The 26750-nt window shown below is 37.7% G+C and overlaps 1 protein-coding gene across 1 annotated transcript in view; it reads right to left on the bottom strand.

Moving 5' to 3' along the window:
- Nucleotides 1-5976: 5976 nt before the first annotated feature.
- INKA2 (inka box actin regulator 2) overlaps nucleotides 5977-26750 on the bottom strand; it is a gene marked incomplete at its 3' end in the record, with an annotated part of 28346 nt that continues 7572 nt past the window's right edge. The window contains exon 2 of the mRNA XM_083357327.1: nucleotides 5977-7014. Within this exon, the coding sequence (XP_083213453.1) occupies nucleotides 5977-7014 (1038 nt within the window). The remainder of the gene's footprint in view (nucleotides 7015-26750) is intronic.

Below are 26750 nucleotides of genomic sequence, written 5' to 3'. Positions count from 1 at the left end.
AAGCATTGAATTAAGGAAATTAGTGGCACTCTGCACCAAAGTAATAAAACCAACAAAAAATATAACCATATACAATCTCTCATCAACAGAAGCAATAAAAAAACCTGTAATGGACTTTAGTGATAGAACCAGGCATGCACAGCTGTTCTCTTTCCCAATTCACACTGTGCCTCTGTTCCTGATTTTAGGCACAGATCTAGTATTATTTCAAATGTTTGATAGACCTTTTTATAAACTTACTTATGCAGGAATAAGAAGTGTAAGATCTGACAAGCACTTCAGAAAAAAAAACTGGTTGTCAGGGCTTGTATGGAAAGCTCCCTCTGCAAAAACTAACCGCTGTATCTGCCCTGGAACCCAAGCAAAAAATGCCCCCAAGGACCAGTGTCCAGTGACTGGAAGGGAGGTTTGTGTCTGATGCAGCCTAAAGCTAGCAATAGACAGGCAGATCCCAACTCATCTTCATTCACAACCACATCACTGATCAATTTTCCACGACAAAAGGTGTGTTGGGAGTTTAGGGGAAATACAACTTAGAAGTTGGACAATTGAGGACCCATTCCTTGAATGGAGAATGAGAGAAAGATAATATCATGAGGACATGTGTTATCAAAAGCGTTTCTGGGCAAGTCTGAGCTACTTTTAGGGGAAGGCAAGGATGAGCTCTTTGTGAGGAAATAATGCAGGGCCAGCTGAGGCAGCAGGGATCTTGTGTCCTTTTTGTTTATGATGACTACATAGAAAACCGCCCTGAGTCCTTTGGGAAAAGGGCGGTATATAAATCGAATAAAATAAATAAATAAATAAATAAATAAAATTTGAGGAGGATGCTTAAATAGTTCCAGACTTTATTCAGACAAGAAATGCAGAAATGATTTGTTCAGATAAGAAATGAAGAAATAATTCAGACTGGAGGCTAAAACATATAAAGAACGGTTGCAAGCAATGGGTATGTCTACTTTAATGAAAAGAAGGACTAGGGAGGTGACATGATAGCAGTGTTCCAATATCTCAGGGGCTGCCACAAAGAAGAGGGAGTCAAGCTATTCTCCAAAGTCCTTGAAAGCAGGACAAGAAACAACAGATGGAAACTAATCAAGGAGAGAAACAACCTAGAACAAAAGGGAAACTTCTTGACAGTTAGCACAATTAACCAGTGGAATGACTTGCGGCCAGAAGTTGTGGGTGCTCCAACACTGGAAAATTTTAAGAAGAGACTGGACAGCCATTTGTCTGAAATGGTACAGAATTTCCTGCCTGAGCAATGTGCAATGTTCAAGAAACTATGCAAAGCCATGTGAACTTCATTTTTTTCTTGTTAGCTTTTAATATCTTCCCAAAGGAAAATATCATTATTATGGTCCCCTCTTCTCTAGCCTGAAACATGGTAATAGGAAGAATTTCTGTCTGAAACCTTTTCTTTTTACTACCTCTTTTTCACTTATCCCATCTCATATAAAGGGGAGTGTTCCGATGCCTTCAGTGCAGCTGTCAGGAAAAGGCAGTAGGGCCAAAGGTCTCTTTCTCAGGACATATTCCAGTTGGCTTCCTTGTCAGACAGCAGGAAAACAGGGCTGCTGACAGCTGTGTGTGTGTGGGGGGGGGGATTAAACCATTTGCTAAGAACCAGGTGTCATGGCAAAATCGGCTCATGTTACCTTATTTATAAATCCTCAAGTAGTGAGCTTGAACAGGGCTCGTTGCTTGTGTGTGAACAGGCAGGCTGGGGGGGGGAGTTTATACTGATGAAAAAATATCAGGAAAAGCAGGTGTGTTGCATGCTTTTTGTTGCATGATTCTCACGTGCATTTTACATGCTGCACATTAGGCACAATAGCTTTCATTCTCTCAGCTGCATTTGTAAACAACTGCCACAACTTTATATTGTCTCTCTCAAAAGTTGTGTGTTTTGTACGGAGAAATACATCCTCCAGCCATATATTTCTTTCTGATTTATATGACTTATTTGCATAGTACAGCAGTTAGTTGCTGCCTGTCCTTGAAATATTTTCCATTTTTACCTGAATTGTCACTGGAATTAAAGTCATACCCCATTGCTGTCTTTGGACATCACCCCAATTCCTTAAAATTGACTCCTCTGTATAGCTACTTTTCTGTTTCTTGGGTTAAGAAAAATGACAATCATACTGAGTATTTTCTCTTGTGAATTTCCTTTGAAAAAATTATTTTAACTGGCAAGGGTCAGAGAGCCTTGTAATAGCCACTCTAAATGTCCCCATTAATTTGTCAAGCATCCAGAAATCTGTGACAAACCAATGGTCTTGACACATTAGATTGTTGAGAACTTTGCAAAATGCCTACCAGAAACCATCCAGATCCATGAAGTGCCTGGGTAGGTCTAGGGCAGGGGTCGGCAACCTCGGCTCTTTTATGACTCGTGGACTTCAACTCCCAGAATTCCTGAGCTATGCTGGCTCAGGAATTCTGGGAGTTGAAGTCCACGAGTCATAAAAGAGCCGAGGTTGCCGACCCCTGGTCTAGGGCTACCTACTTTGGATGATTTTTCCCTTGCTTGCTAAGCAAGGTCATGGGGGACTTCTGCAATATTATTTTGAGGATACTTCTAGGCATCTGTTGGATAAAGTTGGGGGAACCAACTCAATGTTATGTACTGAGCATGCCCAGAGAGAAGCCACATTGCTACAAAATGCAGTTTTCACGTACCTCCTTAAGCAATAGGATACAAGAATTAAGTTTTGAAAGCTGCTGTTAGATCACATAGTACAAAGTCAAGCTATACTTATCTTGTCCATCAGGTAACCAAAGCCATCTCTGTACCAAAGAGAAATCAGAATAGAAAGGATTAAAAAAAAGGATTCTAAAGCTTCCTTTTTCCGCTATGTATTCAAGATGGACAGTGATGAATATTTATGTTATTTATATGTAAGGGTGTAGGTTTATACCTATGTTGTATAGCATGTTTAAAGGTGCGTTATGTATGGGTACACTTTTGAGAGTAAGCAACAAAATTTCATTTTTAATGTGTGCCAATGTGCCCACAGTAAAAATTGACAATAAAGGTTATCTATTCTATAAACAAGATTTTTCCTTTAATATTTCCTGAAATCAAGTTAGTTGTCCACAGGATCCAACACTTTTAATCAGAATGACAAAAGCAGTATCATGCAGTCAAATGTTTTGTCCCTTTTGTATGTATATACATTTACACAAAGGGCAAAATTGATATTTTATTTTTATTTATTTTTTATTTTAATTCCATTTATATCCCGCCCTTCTCCGAAGACTCAGGGCTCCGAAGACTCAGGGCGGCTTACAAGCTTAGCAGTAGCCTTCATTCTATGTATATGCCTGCTTATTAGGGCTTTCACACACCCCCTAGCGGCATTATTACAAAGTCAGCTTACGGTAATTGCCCCCAACAATCTGGGTCCTCAGATATCATGATGCTGCTTTTAAAACCCCGCCTACCCATCCCCATACCAACATGTCCCAAATCTCTATCTTATGATTAATGATTGTAACTATGATGTATGAAATATGACCTATCACTTTGTTGTTTGTATGTACAATAAGAGTTTATGTATCAGAGACAAATTCCTTGTGTGTTCAATCACACTTGGCCAATAAAGAATTCTATTCTGTTCTGTTTTGTTCTGTTCTATTCTATTCATTATTATTTTCCACTAGTTTGGATAAATATGAATGTTGGACATTAGCCAAAAAATTTTCATTGATTTTATAAGCAAGTATCTCACCAAATGATGGAGATGAATAATAATCTTGAAATCACTGGCAATCCAGAGTCCTTTGAAATGCTTATAACTCTTCAGTTGTTTAACTATGTTAAGATATAGTTAATTTTTTATTATTAAATTTGCTTGCCACCCATCGTGCTGCAAGATAATTTCTGTGAGATCAATCACTTTGGAAAAATAATGTGATCTTCAACTTATTGGGTAGCTCTTTACAGAGACTAAGAAAAGTGCTTCCAAGCCTGTGGAAAAAAGAAAATGTGTGCTTGTTTCTATGCCCGCAAGAGATCTTTCAGCGTCTTTTGATTCCTTCTAAGGGCAAAAGTAGTGCGTGTGTCATGTCTCTGTTTAATTCATTTGCAGGAGTAAAAAAAAAAACACTCAAGCATCTCCAGATAACAGTCTCCTGATGGTCTTTAAAACTTGGCTGTTTGCTTTCAGTTGCTGAAACAGAAACATATTTTGTGTAATTAGACAGCACTGGCACTTACGGCTTTTTTCTTTTCTTCTCCTTCTATGAAAGTTATACAGTGCCTTCATTGACATGTCCTAAATTTTTAACAGAAGTCAACATTTTAGATATATCTGATTTGTATAAACTAAACTGAACTCTATTGCAACTTGAAGGGGGGGATGTTAGATTATTATACATACAGATGTTCATATTCAGGAAGGGACAGGATCACAAACCTACTTTCCTTTAATCAAACGGTATGCTCCCCATTAGCAAAAGTTATATTAATTCCCAAATAATTAAAAACTGTGTATTAATCACTTTGATAGTACAGAGTGGTACTATCATTTGAAAGAAACAGGGATTCCATGGGCACAGATTCATATGCCCGGAGAAAGCTTATCCACACAGATATCCTGATCCTGTCAATCTCTTCTCATTTATATCTCATCCTTCCTTTCAGAGGGCTGAGAGGTATATATGGAAGAAAAATATACCTTCATTTTATTCCACAAGAGAACCCAGCCAAGTGCCCAGCTTAAAACACAGTACCTGGAACAAAGTCACCACTAAATTACATGATCAAATAGGACTCAAACCTGGGATTAAAGGCTAGCTATGGTTATGCAGCGTAGTTCTTATTGTACATTTCCCCCCAGAATATAAGGGTTCTGATTTGTCTTTAGTATCTACAAGATTTTAAGTATCTCCTAGAAATTTACAGTAAATATAAATGGTTCCTGATGTGTATTGTAGCTTTTGGACATAAAAGCTTTAGTGAATGTTTCACTAAATAACTGCTGTTATGATTGGTTTCTTCATTTTCCTATGTAGACAGTATAACAGTTTGCTAAAGAATGAATAAAAGTACAAACAGTCCCATTTGGAGACAGATTGGAGAGGAATGTCACTTTTATTAATAAACTCTTGGGGAGGTGATCCCTGGAGAAAACTACATTTTTGCAACTATTTTCAAACACAGTAAGAAATGCAAAATGAAAATACAAAATCAGGAAAAGGTCTGGTAGAACTCGGGATTTCAGTGAGGCATCTAGAGTTTAAGGCTTTGAAGGCAAAAAATCAAAGATGAATAATTCTTGCTCATCGGGATGTGGGAGTAATGGGAAGGCTACTAGTAACATAGCACTCCTTAGACATATTCTAGTACAGGATGGATTGTGGTGGGTGAGACAGAAGTAATTATTTTCTAAAAAAGAACAGTTAAAACCAGAAGGATAAACTGGCTGTACCAACTCCACTCAACTACATTCAAGTCCTACAGTCTGACTCTTTTTACAAACTTACACCTCATCTTTAACTTCATTGTCAAGTGCTTATTCATTTGCCTGGTGCATAATCCAGGAATCAGTGCACACACAAAAAAGCAGAGCTTAAAAAAATAAATCCCATCACACACAAACAGACATACATGTAAGTGCATGTAACACGCACTCACACTTGTGACCTAATGCTCGGTTGCTATTTGACCTGGAGTTTAAGGGAATACATTTGGCAATTTTGAAGCTTATCCAAACGATCAACACTGGCGAGCACTACCTTAGGAGACTTTTAGTTCCATTTATGAAATACATTTCATCCTATAAGTTATGCTTGTGGTAGTAATGTCTATCTACTTATAAGTGTTAACTTGTTCTATAGAAAACCCTCTTCTTCACTGTTTCCTCATCCTGGTCCGAGTCTGAAAAATATTTCTTTCCCTATTCTTACTTCTTTCTCTCTAGTTTTGGGCAGAACAGTTTTAGCAATTGAAATAATGAGTCTTGGAATTCAGACCCAGACTGCTGTGTTAAAATCAAACCCTGACGGAGTCTGCTCTATTGTGGTGTGGACTTTCTTGCCATGGGGTTTGGGCTTGACTTTCCTTCCTTCCTTCTTTTCACACCTGTTGGCTTTGTCTTGAGAGTTTGGTGTGCTCCCACGAAGTGGGAAGTAAAACAGTCCCTTCTGTTTGCCACCTGCTTGGGGCCTCTTTAAGATCTCCGTCTCTTTATTCTTTGTGGGCAGCCAGCAGGGCTTCTGTTTTAGTAATCTGTCTCTATCTGGTCGGACACTCCTTAAAAATTTCTTGAAGAGATTGGCTGTGAGGGAAAATTTCCTACAGAATTCTTGGGACTTGCTACTTGGCAAAGATGCCTCATTTTTTTCTCCTTTTCTGTCTATCTCTGGCAAATCCAGCCAATTACCAACTAGATCAGCAAAGATGTTATCACCCAGAATCAAAGGTTGTCTGTTTCTACTTTGAGACATTAATGAGCAAGTCCAGTCTTTGTTCTCATCAGAAAACCAACAATCCTTACAAACTGACTTAGACTCAGACAAGCAGCTGGTATCTTGAGTAAGCCAACTACTTGTTGTGTTGTCACTAGATGACTCCAACATTCTTGGTGAATGATACTCTGTTGTGCTCGCAGCTGAAGAAGGTCCACTGTCGTTCTCACTACCTATGCTGCTAAGGGATGAAGCTATGTGCCCATGGTTAGTGTCTGGCAAAGAAATATGGCAACATGAGCTGGTAGAGTGTGACACAGGAGTTGAACATAAAAAGGCTGAAGATCTGCAGTTGTCCAAATAACGTTTTCCCAGCAGGGTCTCACTCTCTTGGCTGGCATCAAACTTTGCCCTTGGCATCTCCTTATTGTTTTGACAATACTTATGCTGGCCAATTCCCGAAACCTGATTTGGGTTACTTGAAATCTCCAGCTGTTCCAAAGCTGTCTGGACCTGGAGCAGTTTCAATTCTTGCAGAGCACCCATCATGCAGTTCATCTGTTCATGCAGCCCGTCCCCAACCTCCTTCATGGATAACTGTTGTAAAAGAAAAATGCAAAGAATAAAGGCAGAATTCAGTAACATGTATAACTGAAATATATGTGAATATACAGTACCGTAAGTGAAATCAACTGTAAACTACTTCTGTATCTTACATTTATCATAATATATTCAATTACATTCAACTTTCATCCTGATTTTTAAATGTTCTTTATAAAGTCCTCACATTACATGCTTTTGCTTATTATTATTTTTAGTTGCTTATAACAAGTCATATATTTTGAGAGAATTTGATCTGAATGCAAAAATTGGTTGCATCAATTTTAGTCTTCGTCTTTTATCATGCTTTTTATTTTTGAAAGGATGATTTCAAGTAATGAGCACATACCAAATTTTATTCCTTTATTTTTTCAGGCATGATATATTTTTTATCAATCAAGAAACATTTGAATAAATTATCCCTATTATCATGTGAAATTTTATTGTTACCAACAAAAGATTGTTTAACTTTATTATTTATTTATTTATTTATTTTTATTTATTTATTTGTTTATTTGTTTATTTATTTATTTTTGGGACTTATATGCCGCCCTATCTCCCAAAGGACTCAGGGCGGCTAACAACAATAAAAAACAATACAAAAATTTAAAAAGAATTAAATAACAGCCCCAAAATAAATTAACTACACAGTTAAAAATTAAAACATATTTAAAAACCCATCATCAATCCAGGTCTTGTCTTAATCCAACTTGTCTTAATTCTCAAAAGCCATAATCACAAATCTATGACTTTCCTATTTAAAAATTCAAGAATTATATCCACAATCTCTCAACCTTTGTTTGTTCAGCCAGGTTTACAAAGACATTGGGGGGGAAAAACCTGACAATCTTAACCTGTATTTCGGTCAAACTCACTGTAATCACTTTCTATGCAGTGCTGTTGTAATGCAGCCATACAATTACCACCTGTATGCATGGCTTACAATTACACTTCCACGATAATCTGCCTTCATGTTACTAAGCATGCTCTATCTGCAATTTCCATGTCTTTGGGAGCTGAATGTCAGTGACATTGTTCTTCAGAAACCCGTGGCTTTATGACCCTGCAGCTATTTCCAAATGTGTCTTCTGTAATAAGTTTCAAAACTGGATTCAGGAAGAGCTGAAGCATAAGCAAGAATCCAGTCTGCCTGCCAGAACGTATACAGTATATAGCTGCCGAGCACACTCCTTAAATTCAGGTACCATTTCAAAATTCTGTCTTTCTGGCCAGTTTACAGCTAAATCTTAAGTCCAAATCAATCAACCTTCTGCACAAGCCACAGCTATTTTCCTTTTATAGAGCAGCTATTATGTTACTCATGTGCAGAATCTCGGAAGGGGGGGGGGAAGCATCTGTTATCTAATCCTCAGAGAAAACTATCACCTTACCTCTTTTCCAGGTTTGCAGTACTGTCTCTCTTCTTAATCTTTTCCCCCTTGTAAGTGGAACACCCCTAACTCTCTTTATCTGAAGCTTTGTAAAACTGACTTGGGAAACAGCTTAGATGCTCTCATTGGACACTTCCCATCAAATTTCCTTGCAGGCCAAGTGGTGTAATCAGGCAATGATGAGTGACAATGGGTCCTGAAGTAATTATGGCTGATAGGAAAGTCAGCATATGTTGTATAGCCGGGTTGTGCAGTTCATTGATTCAATTAACTCCCCCTTTTGGGGAAAAGGAGGGGGGCATCCTCCTAAACTAGGTCTCATGTGTGAAGGAGCCATTAGGAAATATGAATATTTCAGAAGCCCTTGTTCTTTGCTTCTACTGAGAGAGGAACTGGAAGAAACACAGCACTAAGGGTCTTCCCTAAAGAATAAGATTCATCACTCATAGCATTATGGCCTGAACAAAGATAAAATTTGTCCAGATTTTAAGGCTGGAATATTCATATGAACTATCTTAAGTGGCAGAACTATAAATTGGATTTCTCCTTTTTTTTAACATCCACACAACAATCCTGTGAGGGTTTTGTCTGAAATGGTATAGGGTTTCCTGCCTGAGCAGGGGGTTGGACTAGATGACCTCCAAGGTCCCTTCCAACTTATTATTATTATTATTATAAGACAGAATAATAGCCCACGGGTATCTAGTAAACTCAGCAGAAGCCTGTGGATTTGAATTTGGACCTTCTGAGCCCTTGGCCCACACTCTTATTTATTCTACCACACTGGAAAGATCTTTTTATTGGAAACCTTACAAATGGGGGCTGGGGAGGTGGTGGTGGGGTGATAGTGTTAAGATTATTATTAGGCATCAATGGCAGTTCCACGTAAACCACGTCATTTCCAACTCACTGCTCCAAGACAGGAACAGTTCTCTTATTGAAGGAGAGGGATCACAAAACACTCACTCCTTTTCAATCTGTCCATCACTAACATGGCAGCAGTGCTGTTTTCAATGGTGGAACTCCTCTCCTCTTTCTACTATAGAGAGTTGAATGCATACTATGATCCAACAGAACCCACCCAGGGCCAAAGGACTATGCCAAAAGTGTTTTGTGAATACTTGCTTTTTCTTACACATTTTAAGTGCCAGCAACTTCACATGCTGTAAATTAAATATAAGGCAGTAAATTCAACTATTCTTGCAAGAAAACTTTAAAAATCTAATAGAAGTCAGAGAAGGCTATAATTTAGCAAAGAATGTAAGATCATGATGAGAAAAATGTCAGTAATAAAAGTAAAGATTTAATCTACTTGGCAAAAAATACTGCTGTGTCACAAATCTTGCTACTGGGCACAGATATCATTGGCATCATGATATTTATACTAATGACAGAAATCATTGCCCCAGTTGACTCTCTGTAGACATCCAAATTAATGACTTATTTGATATCTAACTAATACCATCCTATATGCATTTTCTTAGAAGTAAATTAATTCAATAATACATATCATCATATAGAGCAGGGTTGCAGCACATTATTAACTATACTTTCTCAAAAGCAGGTCCTCTTGATGGGTCTTACTTTTCAAAATACACTTTATCAGTCTATACTGTTTGTTGGCACAAGTTCTTTATTATCAGGAACTGATGAATATTTAAGCAAAAGCATTCAGAAAGCACAAGATTGTTCTAGGGCACAGGTCTGCAACCCGAGGCTCCGGAGCCGCATGCAGCTCTTTCAGCTGTCTCCTGCGGCTCCCAGTCTTCTGCTATGTGTAGTCCAAAAAAAAAAAAAGTGGGACTAAAAAAGTTCAACCAATCAATCCAAATATGCAGGGTAGGTGCATATCTCGTCTTGGCTCCACTCTTCAGTAAAACCCTGTTCTGCACATGCATGCATGTACGCGCATGTGCACACATTTTTTGCGGCTCCCAGTTTTTCCTTCTGTGAGGGAACCGGTTCCGAGTGGCTCTTTCACTGTTTCAGGTTGCTGACCCCTGTTCTAGGGTAAGTATGTTTAGTATTGACTACTATATTGTAGTAGTTAGTAGTACTACTATATTGTATCTGCAAATTTCAGATGATCACAGAAAACTCAATCTTTTTGCTACTATCTAGCAGTTACTTTGATTTTTGCAACTTTGTTTTAATTAGTGAAATTTAACAGATAAAAATGAAACACATGCACACACACATATTTTGAAATATAAATTTTCATCCTACTTAAGCGATATTTCACATAGCTTATCTTTGTATATATAATTTTATTTTATAATCTCAAATTTACATCATATTTTTAAAAAGCAGAACACACGATACTGTTAGCCAAAGTTATATAAAGGCTGTTACATAAGCCACACTGCAGCTGGATGTCTAAAGTCACCAGATTTTGGTGTTCCACTTATAGGAGAATTTCTGTGAAGTCAATTAAAATAACACAGTAAGTTGCAAGCAACCTAAAAATAACAGCCAATTAAACACATTTGTTCTTGTTTCTTAGAAGCAGTTAACGTATGGTTTATATAACCTGACGAGAAATCAGAATATACGATTCTTAATGGGAGACTTCCATAGGGAGTCCATGAAGTTACACAGAGAATTAAATTTAATTTTGGCCATAAATTAATGGGATAATACCAGGGTCTGAAACCAAAGCCAACTATAGAAACCAAACTATGACTATAAGGCATGTATAGCTTTTTTTTAAACTTGAACTGAAAAGCTTCTAGGGCAGTGATGGCGAACCTTTTAGAGACTAAGTGCCCAAACTGCAACCCAAAACCCACTTATGTATCATTGGGTGCCGGGGGGCATGGCCAATTGGGTGAGCGTGGCTGTAGTGGTAACGGCAGACTGGGTGGGATTAAAAAGTTCAATCCATCAATTCCAGCTTTGTGAGATCTTTTTCTCCACAAGAAGTTGAAATTGATTGATTGATTGAACCTTTTTTTTTGGCACACGGTGGCGGAGGCCTAAAGTGAAAAGGAACCCAGCTGAAGGCCTAGGATTGGGGCGATGGTGCACGTGCCCAGAGAGGGCTCTGCGTGCCACCTGTTCAATAGGTTCGCCCTCACGATTCTAGGGTAAAAGTACAAATCTGGCCACCATAAAGATGAGAAATAACCTTAGCAAGAAATTTTCAAGTTGCAGGAATTTAAAAAAAAAAGATCCCTTGAATGGAAGAACTCAAGACATCTGAGGAGCAATGTTGCATAACCCTGGCCAATAAGAGAAATATGTGTTCCCACATAAGGAAACCTGGAACTGCATCCCAAGATATGTATAAACTCTCACCTGCTCTATTGGAGTCCTGTTAATTTGCCATTTATGCATCCTATAGTTGAGTCAAGCAAAAACTAAATGTTTGGAGTTTTAAAAATAATATGTTATCAAATAACAATCTATTACAAACTTAAAAATAATATGTTATCAAATAGCAATCTATTTCAAACTTTTGTTTTAGGCAAAAGGAGGTCAAGGGCCTCAAAACATTCACTCCAAATCCTGGAATGCTTTTTCTGGTATATATTACATCTGAAGAAATTATGCCATATGTGAAATCATAAATTACATTTTTTGTTCAAACACAACAATTCAAAAATTAAGAAAAGGAAATAGAAGGAGAAATAGTTTAAAAATGTGTCCATAGAACCCTATGGTACATAGCAGGGTCATGCACCAAAAATAAAATAAAATAAAATAAAATCCTGGTATTTTTTCCTACTGAAAAATTTCTTTCAAACAGAATTGCTTTCAAAATTTATTTCAAAGGAAAAGAGCATGTCAGTAACATTCTCACGTAGATGTACTAGCTGTGCAAAACAGTACCGGTACACATTTATATTGTGCTCGTATAGTACTGTCTTGAGTCTTTAGAATCTGGCATAGCAATATTGCTTTAAAACACATGTAGAATATTAATGTATAATTAAAACGTTAATTTTCCCCAGACATTATTTTTTTAAAATAACGCCCAATCTTAATCACAAGTATAAGAGAGATTAATGACCTGAACGAGAGATGAACCGTCCATTATTTTCCTGTTTTATTATAAAACATTTCAGTATATAGAGACATGGATTGATCTAACATACTCTATTCCTGATTTCTCCATCTCTGTCTCTTTCTCTCAGAGTCAGATTCTGCAGGGCTTCCCTGGAATTCAGTGATATCCAATCCCCTTGGGCCACACTTGTTTTCATTTCTAATTTGTCACCACATCTGTTGTTCTGGAGGAGTGTGTTCATATTTTGGTACAGAGCAGGGTAAGAGTGTGATAACAGAGCCCAACTGAATACGGGGCCAGAAAAGAAGCTTCTCATAATTGGAAGGAAGACAGATGTCCTTCCCCTGAATGAAAGAGGTGTTGTGAGAGGAAATTGTTGTTCAGAGAAACCCTGAGAACAGGAAAGAAAGGATTGCCACAGCAGCTCTTAACAACAAGGGGGAGGAAACAGACCCTCCAGTGAACAATATTTGCGTTATTGGAAGAGGATGTTATAATCAGCACAAAAGGAATGTATAGAAATTACATCAATACCATTGGGGAGATGGTTGGATGTTATAGCAATGGATCCAGGTGTTTGTATTAAGCAATTTTTCAAAGATAGGTATGCAAATACTGGAGAGTTTAACAAGATGCCACAAAGGAACCTTCTGCTACAAGGAAGTTCTAGTGGCCTACTTTAACAAATTCTCTTCAAAATAGCAGATAAGCTGGTATGTTCATCATGCAAGGTGGCTTTACAGTTGCAGGTAACATTGACAGTGAAGAATATGAGTCAGCATATGTCAGACATCTTAAGATGAGATGGTTGCCTCTTAACATCTTTTAATGGTAGCATTGCTTCTCTTATCTTTTGTCAGCAAATGGAATTACGTGATCAGATATGATGTCATGATAACTGAAAACCAGGCTCTGGGACAGACTATGAAAAGACTTCTAATCAAATGTGTTCTGATTGTAACATCAGAACCATATAATTCCTTCTCCACTACTTTTTTCTACCCCTGCCCTAGTGAGAAAATGAATATTAAGCTGGGTTTCCTAATATCTCCCCGTGTACAAAAATAAACTAGCATAAACTTTGGAGTTCATCAGAAAAAGGGAATACAGGCAGTTCTTGACTTACAACTATTTGTTTAGCGGCTGTTTTGAACTACCTATAGTTAAGTGGTCTTTTTTACTCTAGCTGTAATTGATCCAAGTAACTCCAAGAAGGTCTGCAAACCAGATTATTTGACAGCTCTGCAGACAATAAACTTCTCCCTAAAGGAATATTCTCTCCTTAAATAAATAGGAGAGGGCATACATTTTATCTGTCCGTTCCACTCCACTCCTCTCCTTTCCTTTCTTTTCCTTTCCACTCCACTCCATCCACTCCACTCCACTTCACTCTCCATCCCACCCCACCCCACCCCATCCCACTCCACTCTATCCTAGGAATAGGAACTGGAAAAATAATGAAAAGGTAATTTTTCTAATCCTAGATTGTTCCTTTCTTAAAGGTGTTTTAGCTAAATAAACTGATATAGTTTAGCAATCAGTTATTTTCTGGATATTGCTTAAATGTTTTTGCTTTGGTTACCTAATTTTTGCCACGGAAAGCACCATCCTATTATTATTTTAATTCAGAAAATTCTTAAAACAAATGTTAAGATTGAAACCAGACATTTTTCTTTTAGGACTATTAGATAAAAAATTTGAGAAAAATGGAACTTTGTTACTATATGTATTGACTGGATGAGAATTCTATATGTGCAAAACTGGAAAGAAATGTCAATTTGCACAGTGGAGGAATGATTAGAAATAGTGATGGAGTTGGCATAGATGGCAAAACTAATTGTTTTAACTGAAGAAAAAAAATTATGCAGTTTTGTTTCTACTTGGAAATTACTTCTGGACTTTACACTCAAAATAGAACAAAATTTAATTTGTTGTTACGTTTTGAGGATTAATTTGTTGTTTTAAAAATGACTAGTAGTTACTAAATATGAAAAATAACTGTAACTGTACTTAGTATTCTATTGCATCAAAAAAGTTGGAAGTCACTGCTCTTTTTTTCTTTCCCTTTTACTTTGCATTCATTTTTCATCCTTGTCCTTGTCCTATCCCCTGATTATTTTTGTTTCTATTTGTATTTTATATTAAACAGAAAAAAACCCATAAATCATCCTATTAGGGATAACTCATGTTGCATGAAAGAGAAGATGAAACCTACATTTTTAAGTACTTAATATTACTTTTAGTTAGCTGTTTGACTTGTTAAAATCTGAGTGAATGTGTTAACAAAATATTTCAACTTGACAGTGACAGTAATGGATAGTGCTAGTAATTGGCATGGAAGAAGCCATAGATTCTTAAAAATTCCCTTCATGAATATTCTAAGGCATAACTAAAACGTTTTTGGATGCAATTGAGTCACTTCACAGTTGTACAGTTCCCCACATCTGGACTGGCCAGGGAGTCATGTTGCATGATTTACAGAGAATTTTTTTAAAAAAAAAGTCCAAGGAAACTCTTGCATGCATGCTTTTGAGTAAATAAAAAACTAGTTTCAAATGGTTTTCGACTTAAATATATTTTGAGTAATTCTCTGTTGGTTTGTACATACCAAAGGAATTTACCCAAATCTGATTTCCCCACAGAGTAATCTACCAAAACGTTTACCTTTTAGTCATGTGTAAAAGGTATTCTAAAGTTGGCGCCACATGGATAAACTATAAACCACATTTCCATGTCCTAAGGAAGAATGGCAAAGACTGAGTAGTTGAGTCAGCATTCCTTTTCCGGACCTTATCTAACTAAATATGCATGCAAAATTTCTATCACTTTTCTACTACTTCTAGTACAAGTACTTCTGCCAAACTACTTATCTATAATTTACTTTTCAATTTAGTTTTCCATTTGCCCTCTGTCCCCAAACTATATTAACTTTCTGTTAGGAAATTGGGGATAACTTTATTTAGAATGGAACTGGGAGATTTGTATCCTTGTCCACTTTGCTTACTTATTATCCTCAGTTTGCTGAATATCCACCTTTAAAGTTGCAACTTCTTTCTGCCCTTTTTGTGCTGGCTTTAGCATAAAGATCAAACCAACTGTTTGAACTAAGCATGATTTCAGCATATTTTTCATTATCTCTGTTTCCCTCTATACTTCTCCCATCCACCTGATGCTTTCTATTACATTTGTAGCTCATATAAAGATGAAGCCATTGTGTGCCTGTGCTTGCTTATGAGTTTTTACCAAAAAGTATGCTAGTTTCCTATTTCAAAAAGCAGGAAAACATATATTAGTTTTTTGTTATTTTTGGCCCGAATGGTGCCTGCCCATGTTCCACAAAGGAAATAGTTGGCATGAGGAAAGATGTAATATGGCAGCATCCAAGTGACTACTTGGATACATGTGCCACTGCATTCTGGATTATCTAAAGTTTCCAGACAGTCCTCAAGAGTAGTCCCACGTAGACCAAATTATGGTAATTTAGTTGAGGATAACAAGGACATGAGAGGCCATCTTCAGTGCAACCTGTTCCAGGTAAAGCTGTCACTTGCACACCAGACAGAACTGTGCAAAAGCACCTGGGTGAGCCTGTTCTTCCCCATGCAAACCCTGACAGCCTCCAGACACACTTCTACTCTATCTCCCAATGGGTCTGAGATGGAGATACTTCATCATGAACTCTCAATGTTTTTATGGAGATATTCAAAAGATAGAGGAAAAGACTGAATCTTAAGGCATTCTATGATAAACCACCTAGGGATCCAACCTCTCTCCCCCATAATCACACGTTGGATTTGCTTAGTCCAGAACAATTTTCTAATCAACAGTAAGTAACAAAAGCAGCTGAAAGATCTAAGAAAGCAGGATGGTGATCCCACTCCCACTCAAATCCTATGAAAGATCATTCACGAGATTGACAAATACAATTTCTCTCCCATGCCCAGATCTGACTTATTGCCAAGAATCTAGGTAATCAGTACAGGTATAGCCCTTGACTTGCAATCATAATTGAGCCCAAAATTTCTGTTGTTAAGCAAGACAGTTCTTAAGTGAGTTTTGTCTGATTTTATGACTCTTTTTGCCACAACTGGTAAGTGAATCACTACGAGTGTTAAGTTAGTAACACAGTTGTTAAGTGAATTTGGCTTTCCCATTGATTTTGCTTGTCAGGTCACAAAAGGTGATCACATTACTCTGGGATACTGAAACTGTTATAAATACTTGCTAGTTGCCAAGTGTCCAAATTCTGATGATGTGACTGTGGGAATGCTGCAATGGTCATATTTATTTATTTATTTATTTTATTTGTATACCGCCCTTCTCCCGAAGGACTCAGGGCGGTGAACAGGGCAATACATATTAAAAAACAAGATACAAAAATTAAAAATGATTAAACAAATGCCCATGAATAAGTTAACACACATTAAAATAGATTAAAACAGATTAATAAAACCCAACTCCATCCCATCAGGCCAGGCCAGCTCGTTCGAAAAGGTAGGTTTTGAGATCGCGCCGGAAGGAGCGGAGGTCAGGTGCCATCCGGAGCTCGACCGGAAGATGGTTCCATAAATCCGGCGCGCCCACAGAGAACGCCCTCCCCCTGGGGGCCACCAGTCGACATTCTTTGACCGCACCCTGAGGAGGCCCTCTCTGTGGGAGCGTACTGGTACTTGTGAAAAAGGTCACAAATCATCTTTTTCAGAGTTAACTTTGAACAGTCACTAAACAAATGGTTGTAAGTCAAGGACTATCTGTATTCTCCAAACCCCTCCACAACTGCAGCCCTGCCTGCATGCTCAAAGGGAAGGTTAGAGATAGGCTGACAACCATCCAGTTTGGTTGGATCTTGCCCTGGCTTCTTAAGGTGGAAAAACCAGTGCCTCTTTAAGGACTTCTGGCATTTCCTTTTCTCTTAAAGAGGGATTGATTACAGCCTGGATTTAACTCCCATTCTCCTCCCTGCTTGAATTAGGCAAATGAATGGGTCTAATCCACAGCTAAGGATGCAGAAGACTCTGTCCACTTGGGATTTGCAGGCTCAAGAGCCAACTAGAAACTCGGTAAATTGTCACATTTGTCAGTAGATTCTGCCCATCTAGCTTCTACCTCAGAGCCAATGCAAGCAATTTCACTCACAAAAAGTGCACCCAGGTGATCATGCTTTACACTGGCTTCTCCTTCTGGCCCATCTCTCCAAAAGACTCTGGGATACTTCAAGCACAAAACTGCTTGGCATTCCACATATGTAGTAAGAGTAATAATAGATCTGCTGCCTTTATCATCATAAAGTAGGCTCAGAAGGAATTCCTACTTGTCTTTGGCTGCCGGCAGGCATTTCTCATTTATTACCAGTATCACTGCAGGTACGTTATCTCTTCACCTGCTTCATTTCACAAAGCTCCTCAATTATCAAGGAGTGCCCCAAAGTGAATATAATATCTAAAGTAAGGCCAAGTGTTGAATTGGGCAGTGATGAACTGTAATAAGCTCACAGTCATCATGGAGAACATGAATTCTCAAGCTATCTCCAGTCCCAAGAAGAAAAATTTAAAATCACCAAATATTAAGAATGTGAGTCTCTCACAGCCATCTTTGCAGTTAAATCAAGCAGTTTGTTGAAAAACATTGTCAGACAACTGGGAGGGCAGTACAAAAACAGTACACATACCAATTCATATAACACAATTCAGCTCTGTATATAAATCTGCATCCCCCCTGATTGATTAGTTACGTGTCATTAGGTCATTTTCAAGTAAGTTACCAAATACTCTCCAATATTGTCCTCTAAAAGTATTGGATTCCAGCTCCCAAAATTTCTAATGTGAATGGAATCATGAGCATTGAAATGTGTAATGCCTCTGGAAGGCATTAACTTGAGGAAGATTTTTTGCACAGATGCTCATTATCCATTTCTGGGAATAAAAAGATCCTGCTATAAAGTTATATAAATCATTGAGTACTATAGCCACAGACCTGACAATGCCTGTATTAATTGCCCATTTTGAGAAATATTGTGATTATAGTAGCATCCTTTTGGGGAAGGAGGCATCTGAACTCTCTTTGATTCTAGGTGACTAATTCTAATTGATTCGAATAACAGACTAAAACCAGTGCAATGATATCTTCAGGAGTCATATTGGGATTATAGTATAATCCTGTCTTAATATCTTTAAAATGCAAAGAATGAACCTCAACCACAAATCTTGATTCTACCTATAAGTATAACATAACCCCTTACATTTTGTACCAACTTATTCTTTCTTGTCATCACCCTCCCACACATACACATATTTATTAATTGAATTTATTTATTAATATCCCAAATGTTGAGTGTAATAGTAGGAGAGACACAATTCTCTGGTAGGATATTGGAATGGCAAGCAAAAAGCTCCAATTTGATGTTTACTAGAAGCCATGAATAATCCACAAACCATTTCCAGTCACCTTTTACAACCTTCAATAATCCAACAGTAAAGGCTTCCAAATTCCCAAGTCTTTTGGAACATTTAAGGGCTAACTTCTTCAAAACTCCTTTCTGCAAATGCCTTTTCTTTTTTGGGTGTTTTAAGGGCAGCTTTCACTTTAATCCTTCTAAAAGACCCCAAAAGATTGGCCCCATAATTCATTTTGCCCCCTGAAATCCACAGACTGCTAATGAAAGCAGTAATTGTACTAATAATAGTAGCAGGGGCCACTATTCGTGGCTGGTTAAAGGGCTCAGAAAATAAGTGACAGAAAAGAGTTCCACCTGCCACCTTCAAAGAGTGCTGCTCGTCAGAAAAGACTGACTGATCTTAAGGAATCTTTCTAAAGTCTTCAAGCTAGCACAAATGTCACTTGAGCATCCTCACTGAAAACTGGTTCAAAATGAACAAGTCACTACAAGCCACTTCCTTAAGGGTGAGTGAACCACTTCTCCCCATGTTCCACCTTCCAAAAACACCTCCAAGAGTTTAATTTTGTTAGTTAGCCTTATTAATGTGTCAGGGATTACAATCCAAAATACAAGCAAAAATGTAACTCATGATTACTCCCTATATATTAAAAAGTGCAGTTCAACAGCAATTTTAAAGGCCTTCAAGGGCACATCTAAGACTTGTAGGAACACAGGTTATAATTTTCAGCACAGGATTTTCAAGCCAATATCTTCTTGTGTATGACATTTCCACAGGAGAAGACTCTTGCTTGCTTTTAAATAGGTGGGGAATTTTGGTATACAGTGCCTTAGACACTTGTTTTAATCAGTTGAGGGGCATTCTCAAATATTTTGAATAGAGTACCCTGCCGCTGAAATTAGAGCAACTAACTACATGGGGAAGTCTTTACAAACCTGTAAATATAAAAATCACAAAATATTTCAATTATTTTGTTGTGTACTTTCAAAGGTTGGTAAAGGAGGATAGAAGCACAGAAGATTTTAATATAATAACAAGCACTTTCTTCGAAAGGCACATTTATCCCAGTATTTTTCAAGACCACTTTATAAAACCTTGGTAAGGCCAGACCTGGAATACTGCATCCAGTTTTGGTCACTATGATGTAAAAAAGTTGTTGAGACTCTAGAACAGGCATGTCAAACTGCTGGCCTGCGGGCTGGATGCATCATACTGAAACCGTGCCCACCCCACTGCCAGCAATGGGGAAAAAGTCGTGATACATTGCACGACATCACATGACATTGTGAGTTTGATATGCCTGCTCTAGAAAGAGTGCAGAGAAGAGCAACAAAGATGATCAGGAGACTGGATCAGGAGACTAAGACATATAAAGAACAGTTGCTGGAATTGGGTATGTCTAGTTTAATGAAGAGAAGGACTAGGGGTGACATGATAGCAGTATTCCAATATCTCAGGGGCTGCCACAAAGAAAAGGGAGTCAAGCTATTTCCAAAGCACCTGAAAGCAGGACAAGAAGCAATGGATGGAAACTAATTAAGGAGAGAAGCAACCTATAATTAAGAAGAAATTTCCTGACAGTTAGAACAATTAATCAATGGAACAATTTGCCTCATTTGTTTTGAATGCTCCAACACTGGAAGTTTTTAAGAAGAGACTGGACAACCATTTGTCTGAAATAGTATAGGATTTCCTGCCTGAGCAGGGGTTGGACTAGATGACCTCCAAGGTCACTTCTAACTCTGTTTATTCTATTCTGTTCTATTCTATTCTATTCTATTCTATTCTATTCTATTCTATTCTATTCTATTCTACTCTACTCTACTCTACTCTACTCTACTCTACTCTACTCTAAACATTCAAGTTATGCAAGTGATACTGAAAGAACAAGGAATTAACTATAAAGGGATGCTGGTTAGCAAAGTTTGAAGCATCACACTTTTGTTAGGCACATACAATTGCTAAAGAAAATACAGCAACTTACATAGGAACAAAGAAGCTTTCATAAACAGGAGGGGCAATCTACTGTCACCACTACTGACATTAGCTCTCTCCTCCAGTCCTATACATTGACCATAAAGGTCTGAACAAAAAAGAATGGTTTTATATCTATGGCTTTCTGCAAACTCATGCAGGGGGAAAATTGGTGTTCATAAAACTCTGTATCTCTGTTTATCCCATGAGGGATTTTGATATGGCAATAAAGGTACATTAAAGTAAGGATGAGCCATTTGTACATGCCTAAGGTCTCAGCTTTTCTTTACTCTCTTCTTAAAGCCTATGAGTTTAAAAGCCTTGCCAATTATTTCTATATCCCTTCCTTCACACCAGTATCTAATCATTACAATCAAGGGAAACCAAGCTTCTGTCTCTTTATTAAACAACTACTGATCACTGCATGTTTCTGAATTTCAGCTCCAACTGTCAGAAAGGACTATTGATACCTAAATTACAGTTTATTATTAATCTCAGACCACAATTATGGTCTTTTAATCACAGTATAAAAATGTTGTAGAGCATTATGCTTTTAATGATTATATAAACCACCTTAAAATCTGAAGAGAGGGATATAAACAATTGCAATTAATTAAAACAAACTGCAAATATAAATTTGCTATTATGCCAACCTACAGCTATGGCTATTATGCATTTAATGCTGTTCTACAGTAGCTGATTCAGGATAACTAGTGAATTCTCATTCTATCAGTGAAAAGGTTGTGCCTTTAATGAAACAAAAAAAGCAATTAATAAATATGTACAAAATCCAAAGGATGGATGGAGAGAGAGAGAGAGACAATGCTTCAAAGATATATTTTCCAAAGCTGTAGGTTTATAACAGGGACGTGGTGGCTCAGTGGGTTAGGACGCTGAGCTTGTCGATCAGATGGTCAGCAGTAACAGAGTAACCCGAGTGCCAGAGTGAGTGCCTGTTACTCATCTCAGCTTCTGCCAACCTAGCAGTTCGAAAGCATGTAAAAATGCAAGTAGAAAAATAGGGACCACTACGGTGGGAAAGTAACAGCATTCCGTGCACCTTTGGCGTCTAGTCATGCCGACCACATGACTATGGAGACGTCCTTGGACAAGCGCTGGCTCTTCGGCTTTGAAACGGAGATGAGCACCAGCCCCTAGAGTTGGAAACGACTAGCATGCATGTGCAGGGGAACCTTTACCTTTTTAGGTTTATAACAATAATTATGTCAATTGTTAAAATTATACATAGGATATTGGCATATTAATAGCACAAGTGTCACATCAACATCAGGAAGAATTACCATTTTTTACAATATAACAAATACTGGCATATAGTCATTCATTTACAGCATTGCTAGCAAATGTCTTTCCCTTACTTCACATTTTCAGTATTTTCAAATCACGGGGAAAATTCATGCATTTCCATATGGTACAATATATCAAATATGCTGGCTTTTCATCCACTGAGCTTCACATATCTAATAGCATCATTTTAGTGAATGAAAATGCCAATTTTAGAAGATCACAACTTATATCTAGGCAGTTCAAAGTATCTGAATGAAAGCTGTCCTGAAAAAACCTGAAGGCATCTGTAATTATAGGCTTTCATGGAAAAAAGTACTTTCAAAATATGAAAGGTATTCCATTCATTTGAATTTATTATGACTAGATGTGATCAAGCAGGTGTTTGACAGGCTAAATTTGAAAGTTCCTATGAAACCCAATGCTAATACCTTTATATTCAAGGTATATTTATATAAGGGCTGGCTAACATATGGTTCAACACAAAATGGATGAAAGTTATTTATCTGCAGATGTTGACTTTAAGTCATTCATCTGCATGAACAATGTCAACTTTGTGAAAGTCTAGGATGCTGAATGCGCCATATATAGGTCAGACTGAACTGCACTAGCTTGTTTTCAAGGAAAAGCAACTAACATCATAGGATATTTCTAGGCCCAGTCACAATGTACTTTGTTAGATCCATGTTTCAATAAGATGCGACTTAGCAGAATGAGCATAAGTTCAATACAATGATTATGGCAATGATTTTGTATTTAACAAAAGTAGTTGGGTGGCTTATTGATGTACTGCTACTTCAGGTATTATACTTTGCCATGCAGTCACATAAATAAAAGTTCTTGGGAGCAGCTGCAATAGAATATTAACTAGTAAGATCAGTGCATGTAACAGACTTTGCTTGTATCATGATTTAAAGTGAAATATAGAATGATGGGAGATGACAGAAACCCCTGAAAAAAAGTTTATTATTTATTCCAGAAAGGAAAGCTAAGCCAGAGGCCTGGGAGATAAATAAGAATGTACAAATAGCTGTTCCCAAAATGAATTGATTAGAATACAGTAATTAATTCACCAATTATATGTAAGATTTGGAAGTTCTACAAACCTTTCATTTGCAATATAGACATGTGCTCATGATGAAAGCTTACAAGGAGTATGGAACTATCTTTGATGTGTTTGTTTGTAACCTTCAGTTGGATGAAGCAGTTATAACAGGGTAACAATTTTTGAATCAACATACCTCAAATGGGCTAACTTATCAAAAGTGTCTAAAATCTGGGATCCATGACTCCTATGGGATTGAAATTTGGTAAAGTAGTGGCCACTTCAGTGCTACTTTGCTGCTGTGCCCAGCCACAATCATTTGACCATCACATGTTGCCTGCCAGCTTCCTACAAGGAAAGTTAGTGGGGAAGCCAGCAGGAAATTAGAAGTCACTCCCCCTCTCACTGTTTTTTTTTCTTGTCTGTGGTCATTCCGTTTTTTGCTTAAGATAAGGAAATCTTTGAAACAATGGCCCAAAGAGTCCCAGGTTGTGTATTATTATGACGACTATAATTATAATTTTCACAAGTCGGCAAACTATTACGGGTACTGGGTCCCTATGGAGGGTTGTAACCTTACCTCCATATGGAAGTATGTAAGATAATATAATATACCTCCTACAGACTTCCCTTACAAAAATGAAACTTATGTAGGAGAATGAATCCACATCACTTTGACTTTTTTCTTAAAATATGTATTTCAAGGAAGAGTAATGAATCTAGTATGCTACTAAGCAGTAATTCAAAGTGGGGACTTTTCCTGAAAAGAAACACATTCCAAATTGAAACTATTTAACCCCTCTAGACCACTTTTATGTTATTTTGTTGAGTGAGTGCCCAACGAAGCCCACTTTTTCCGCCGGAGATGAAACAACAGCCCGTTCTTATAAAGTGTTATCTAGGGTCACGAGAACACAAGTTGAAATCTTCCTTCAGCCATGGAAGCTCAGTCATGACTTTGGATTAGGCACTATCTCTCAGCCCAACTCACCCTCAAAATAATTATCTTGGGGGGGGGGGAATTTAAAAAGCAAACACACTCCTTGAATTCTTGGATAGATAGAAAGCAGGATACAATCTAATTAATAAATAAACAGCAATGACCATGGGGAGGGACAGGAGGGGGCAGATTGGCATCAGCACTGTAATGTCACAATGCCACTTTCATCATTGCTCTAAATAAACAAACTTTTGGCTGATTTTCTATCGAATGAGCAAGGTTCAAGATTTTAGAACCTTGGAGAAACTGATCAAATTCCCCACTATAGTTCTGAAAATATGTATGAATATTTCAGGAAGTCCAGCATATTTTGCTAAACCCACAGACGGCCATCTGGCAATTCACACATAAGGAAGCTTTTGTTCTTCCTTCTAACCATGTATAATTCCACACTTCCTCAATACTTTAATTGATTAAAATTTCATTTGCTTGAATTTTAATCATATTTTCTTTCTTATTTTGTTTCATGGATGCTGCTTTGTGATTTTTCAAGACATGAATGTGATAAAATAAAATGGATAAAAAGAATAATCATCTAATGTCAAGAATTACCAAGGCTGACGGTGGAAAAGGGTTTCATTCAGAATTAATATGTCTACATAAAGCATAAGAAGTGCAATTTTTATCATCATTATGTTCTCTTTGGCTGAACAATAAAAAGTTGCAACATCCTATAGTACAAAGGAGAAGCAAAACTAAAATTTTGACACTGATTAGCTGTCCTTTTTTGGTTTGACAACCATTAAGATATGCGTCTTTAAGTGAGCCAATAAAGATGACATTTATTCTCCTCCTCTTCACAGGGAAAAGAATTGTTTTTTCTTTTTATATTACGCACATCAGCATTTTGTTCAATGCAAACTGAGCTCATAAAACCAAACTCCTACTTAAATTGCACACAGACTGTTTCTTCTTGTTCTCTGGAGACCCAGAGAAAGGGCTTTGGGCTATGGCACATTCATAGCTAAGTCACGATAGGGCTGGTCATGAAGAGAGTGCTAAAAGAGTCAATGTTTTCCTGTCCTAATGTGGCCAGAAAATTCCAGCTGTCTATTACACTGCTTGCCCTTTTTCTTCTAAAGCCTTCATCTCTTTCAATAAAGAAAGTATAGATTTAAAATATGTTACATCAAGATATGAATGTAGGATTGGAGGTGAACATAATATTGTTTCATTTAATTTACTTCTCTTGTCTTGGCAAATTTATATTGCCACTCAGTCAGGTGGGATGTGATTGATATATGCATATACAGATGACTGTCGCAAGCTGAAATCAATAATGAACATAAATCAAGCACAATATCCTGAAATTCTAGAGCTTTTATCCTATCTAAAATAATTAGACATGTTCCTAGCCTTCATTAGCAAGCTCAAAGCATAGTAAGTAGTATAAATTGTGCTATGCCTTCAGAAGTTGTAGGTGCTTCATCACTGGAGGTTTTTGAGAGAAGACTGGACAGCCACCTATCTGAAATGGTATAGGGCAGGGGTCAGCAACCTGAAACAGTGAAAGAGCCACTCGGAACCAGTTCCCTCACAAAAGGAAAAACTGGGAGCCGCAACATATGCGCATGCGCAGAACAGGGTTTGACTGAAGAGTGGAGCCAAGGCGAGATATGCACCTACCCTGCATATTTGAATTGATTGGTTGAACTTTTTTAGTCCCACTTTTTTGGGGGGGGACTGCACATGGCAGAGAACTGGGAGCCGCAGGTTGCAGACCTGTGGTATAGGGTCTCCTGCTTAAGCAGAGGGTTGGACTAGAAGACTTTCAAGATTCCTTCCAGCTCTATTCTAAGGGGCTGTCACAAGGAAGAGGGGGTCAACCTATCCTCCAAAGAACCTGAAGGCAGGACAAGAAGCAACGGATGGAAACTAATCAAGGAGAGAACCAATCTAGAACTAAGAAGAAATTTCCTGACAGTGAGAACAATTAATCACTGGAACGACTTGCCTCCAAAGGATGTGGGTGCTCCAACCCTGGAGGTTTTTTAGAAGAGATTGGACAACCATTTGTCTGAAATGGTAGAGGGTTTCCTGCTAGACCAGGGGGTTGGACCAGAAGACCCCCCAAGATCCCTTCCAACTCTGTTATTCTGTTAAGCTAGAAACCAAACCTCTAAATCTCTGGCTTTATGCCTAAACGTTAAAACATACAGAAAGGAAAATGTGATAGGGCTGCATTCTGGAAAATTATACTATGATTAGCTGGATTACCCATGACCCGATTGCTTAAGGTTTAATAAATGCTTTTGAAATTGATCCAGTAGAAAAACCAAGGAACAAACCTACAAATAAAAGCAGTTATGACTGGATAGTAAGAACACAAATACATTTTCACCAGAATAATGAAAATGCAATGATTTGAGGTTGCACTCCCAGCTTCAGTCGTTTTTTCTTCTTCCCAGCAGTTCCTGGTCCACATAATATTTGGCAACAGCTGCTAATATTTCAGTAAGTGAAAGATTTCTTATCACTGCATCTCCAGGCTTTCTGTCTAGCCTTGCCTGTCTAGCCCTGTCTCGTCCTACAAAAAGAGTTGGAAATTTAGTTGCATTTGCTATGCTTGAGTACTTCAGTGTGTCAGTGCTTAAATGAAAGCACAATGACGTGAATC

The sequence above is a fragment of the Vipera ursinii genome, assembly GCF_947247035.1.
Source record: "Vipera ursinii genome assembly, chromosome: 3".
NCBI classification, from domain to species: domain Eukaryota; kingdom Metazoa; phylum Chordata; class Lepidosauria; order Squamata; family Viperidae; genus Vipera; species Vipera ursinii.
The sequence above is the reverse complement of the archived record's forward strand: the minus strand, read 5'-3'. Positions and strand labels throughout refer to the sequence as shown.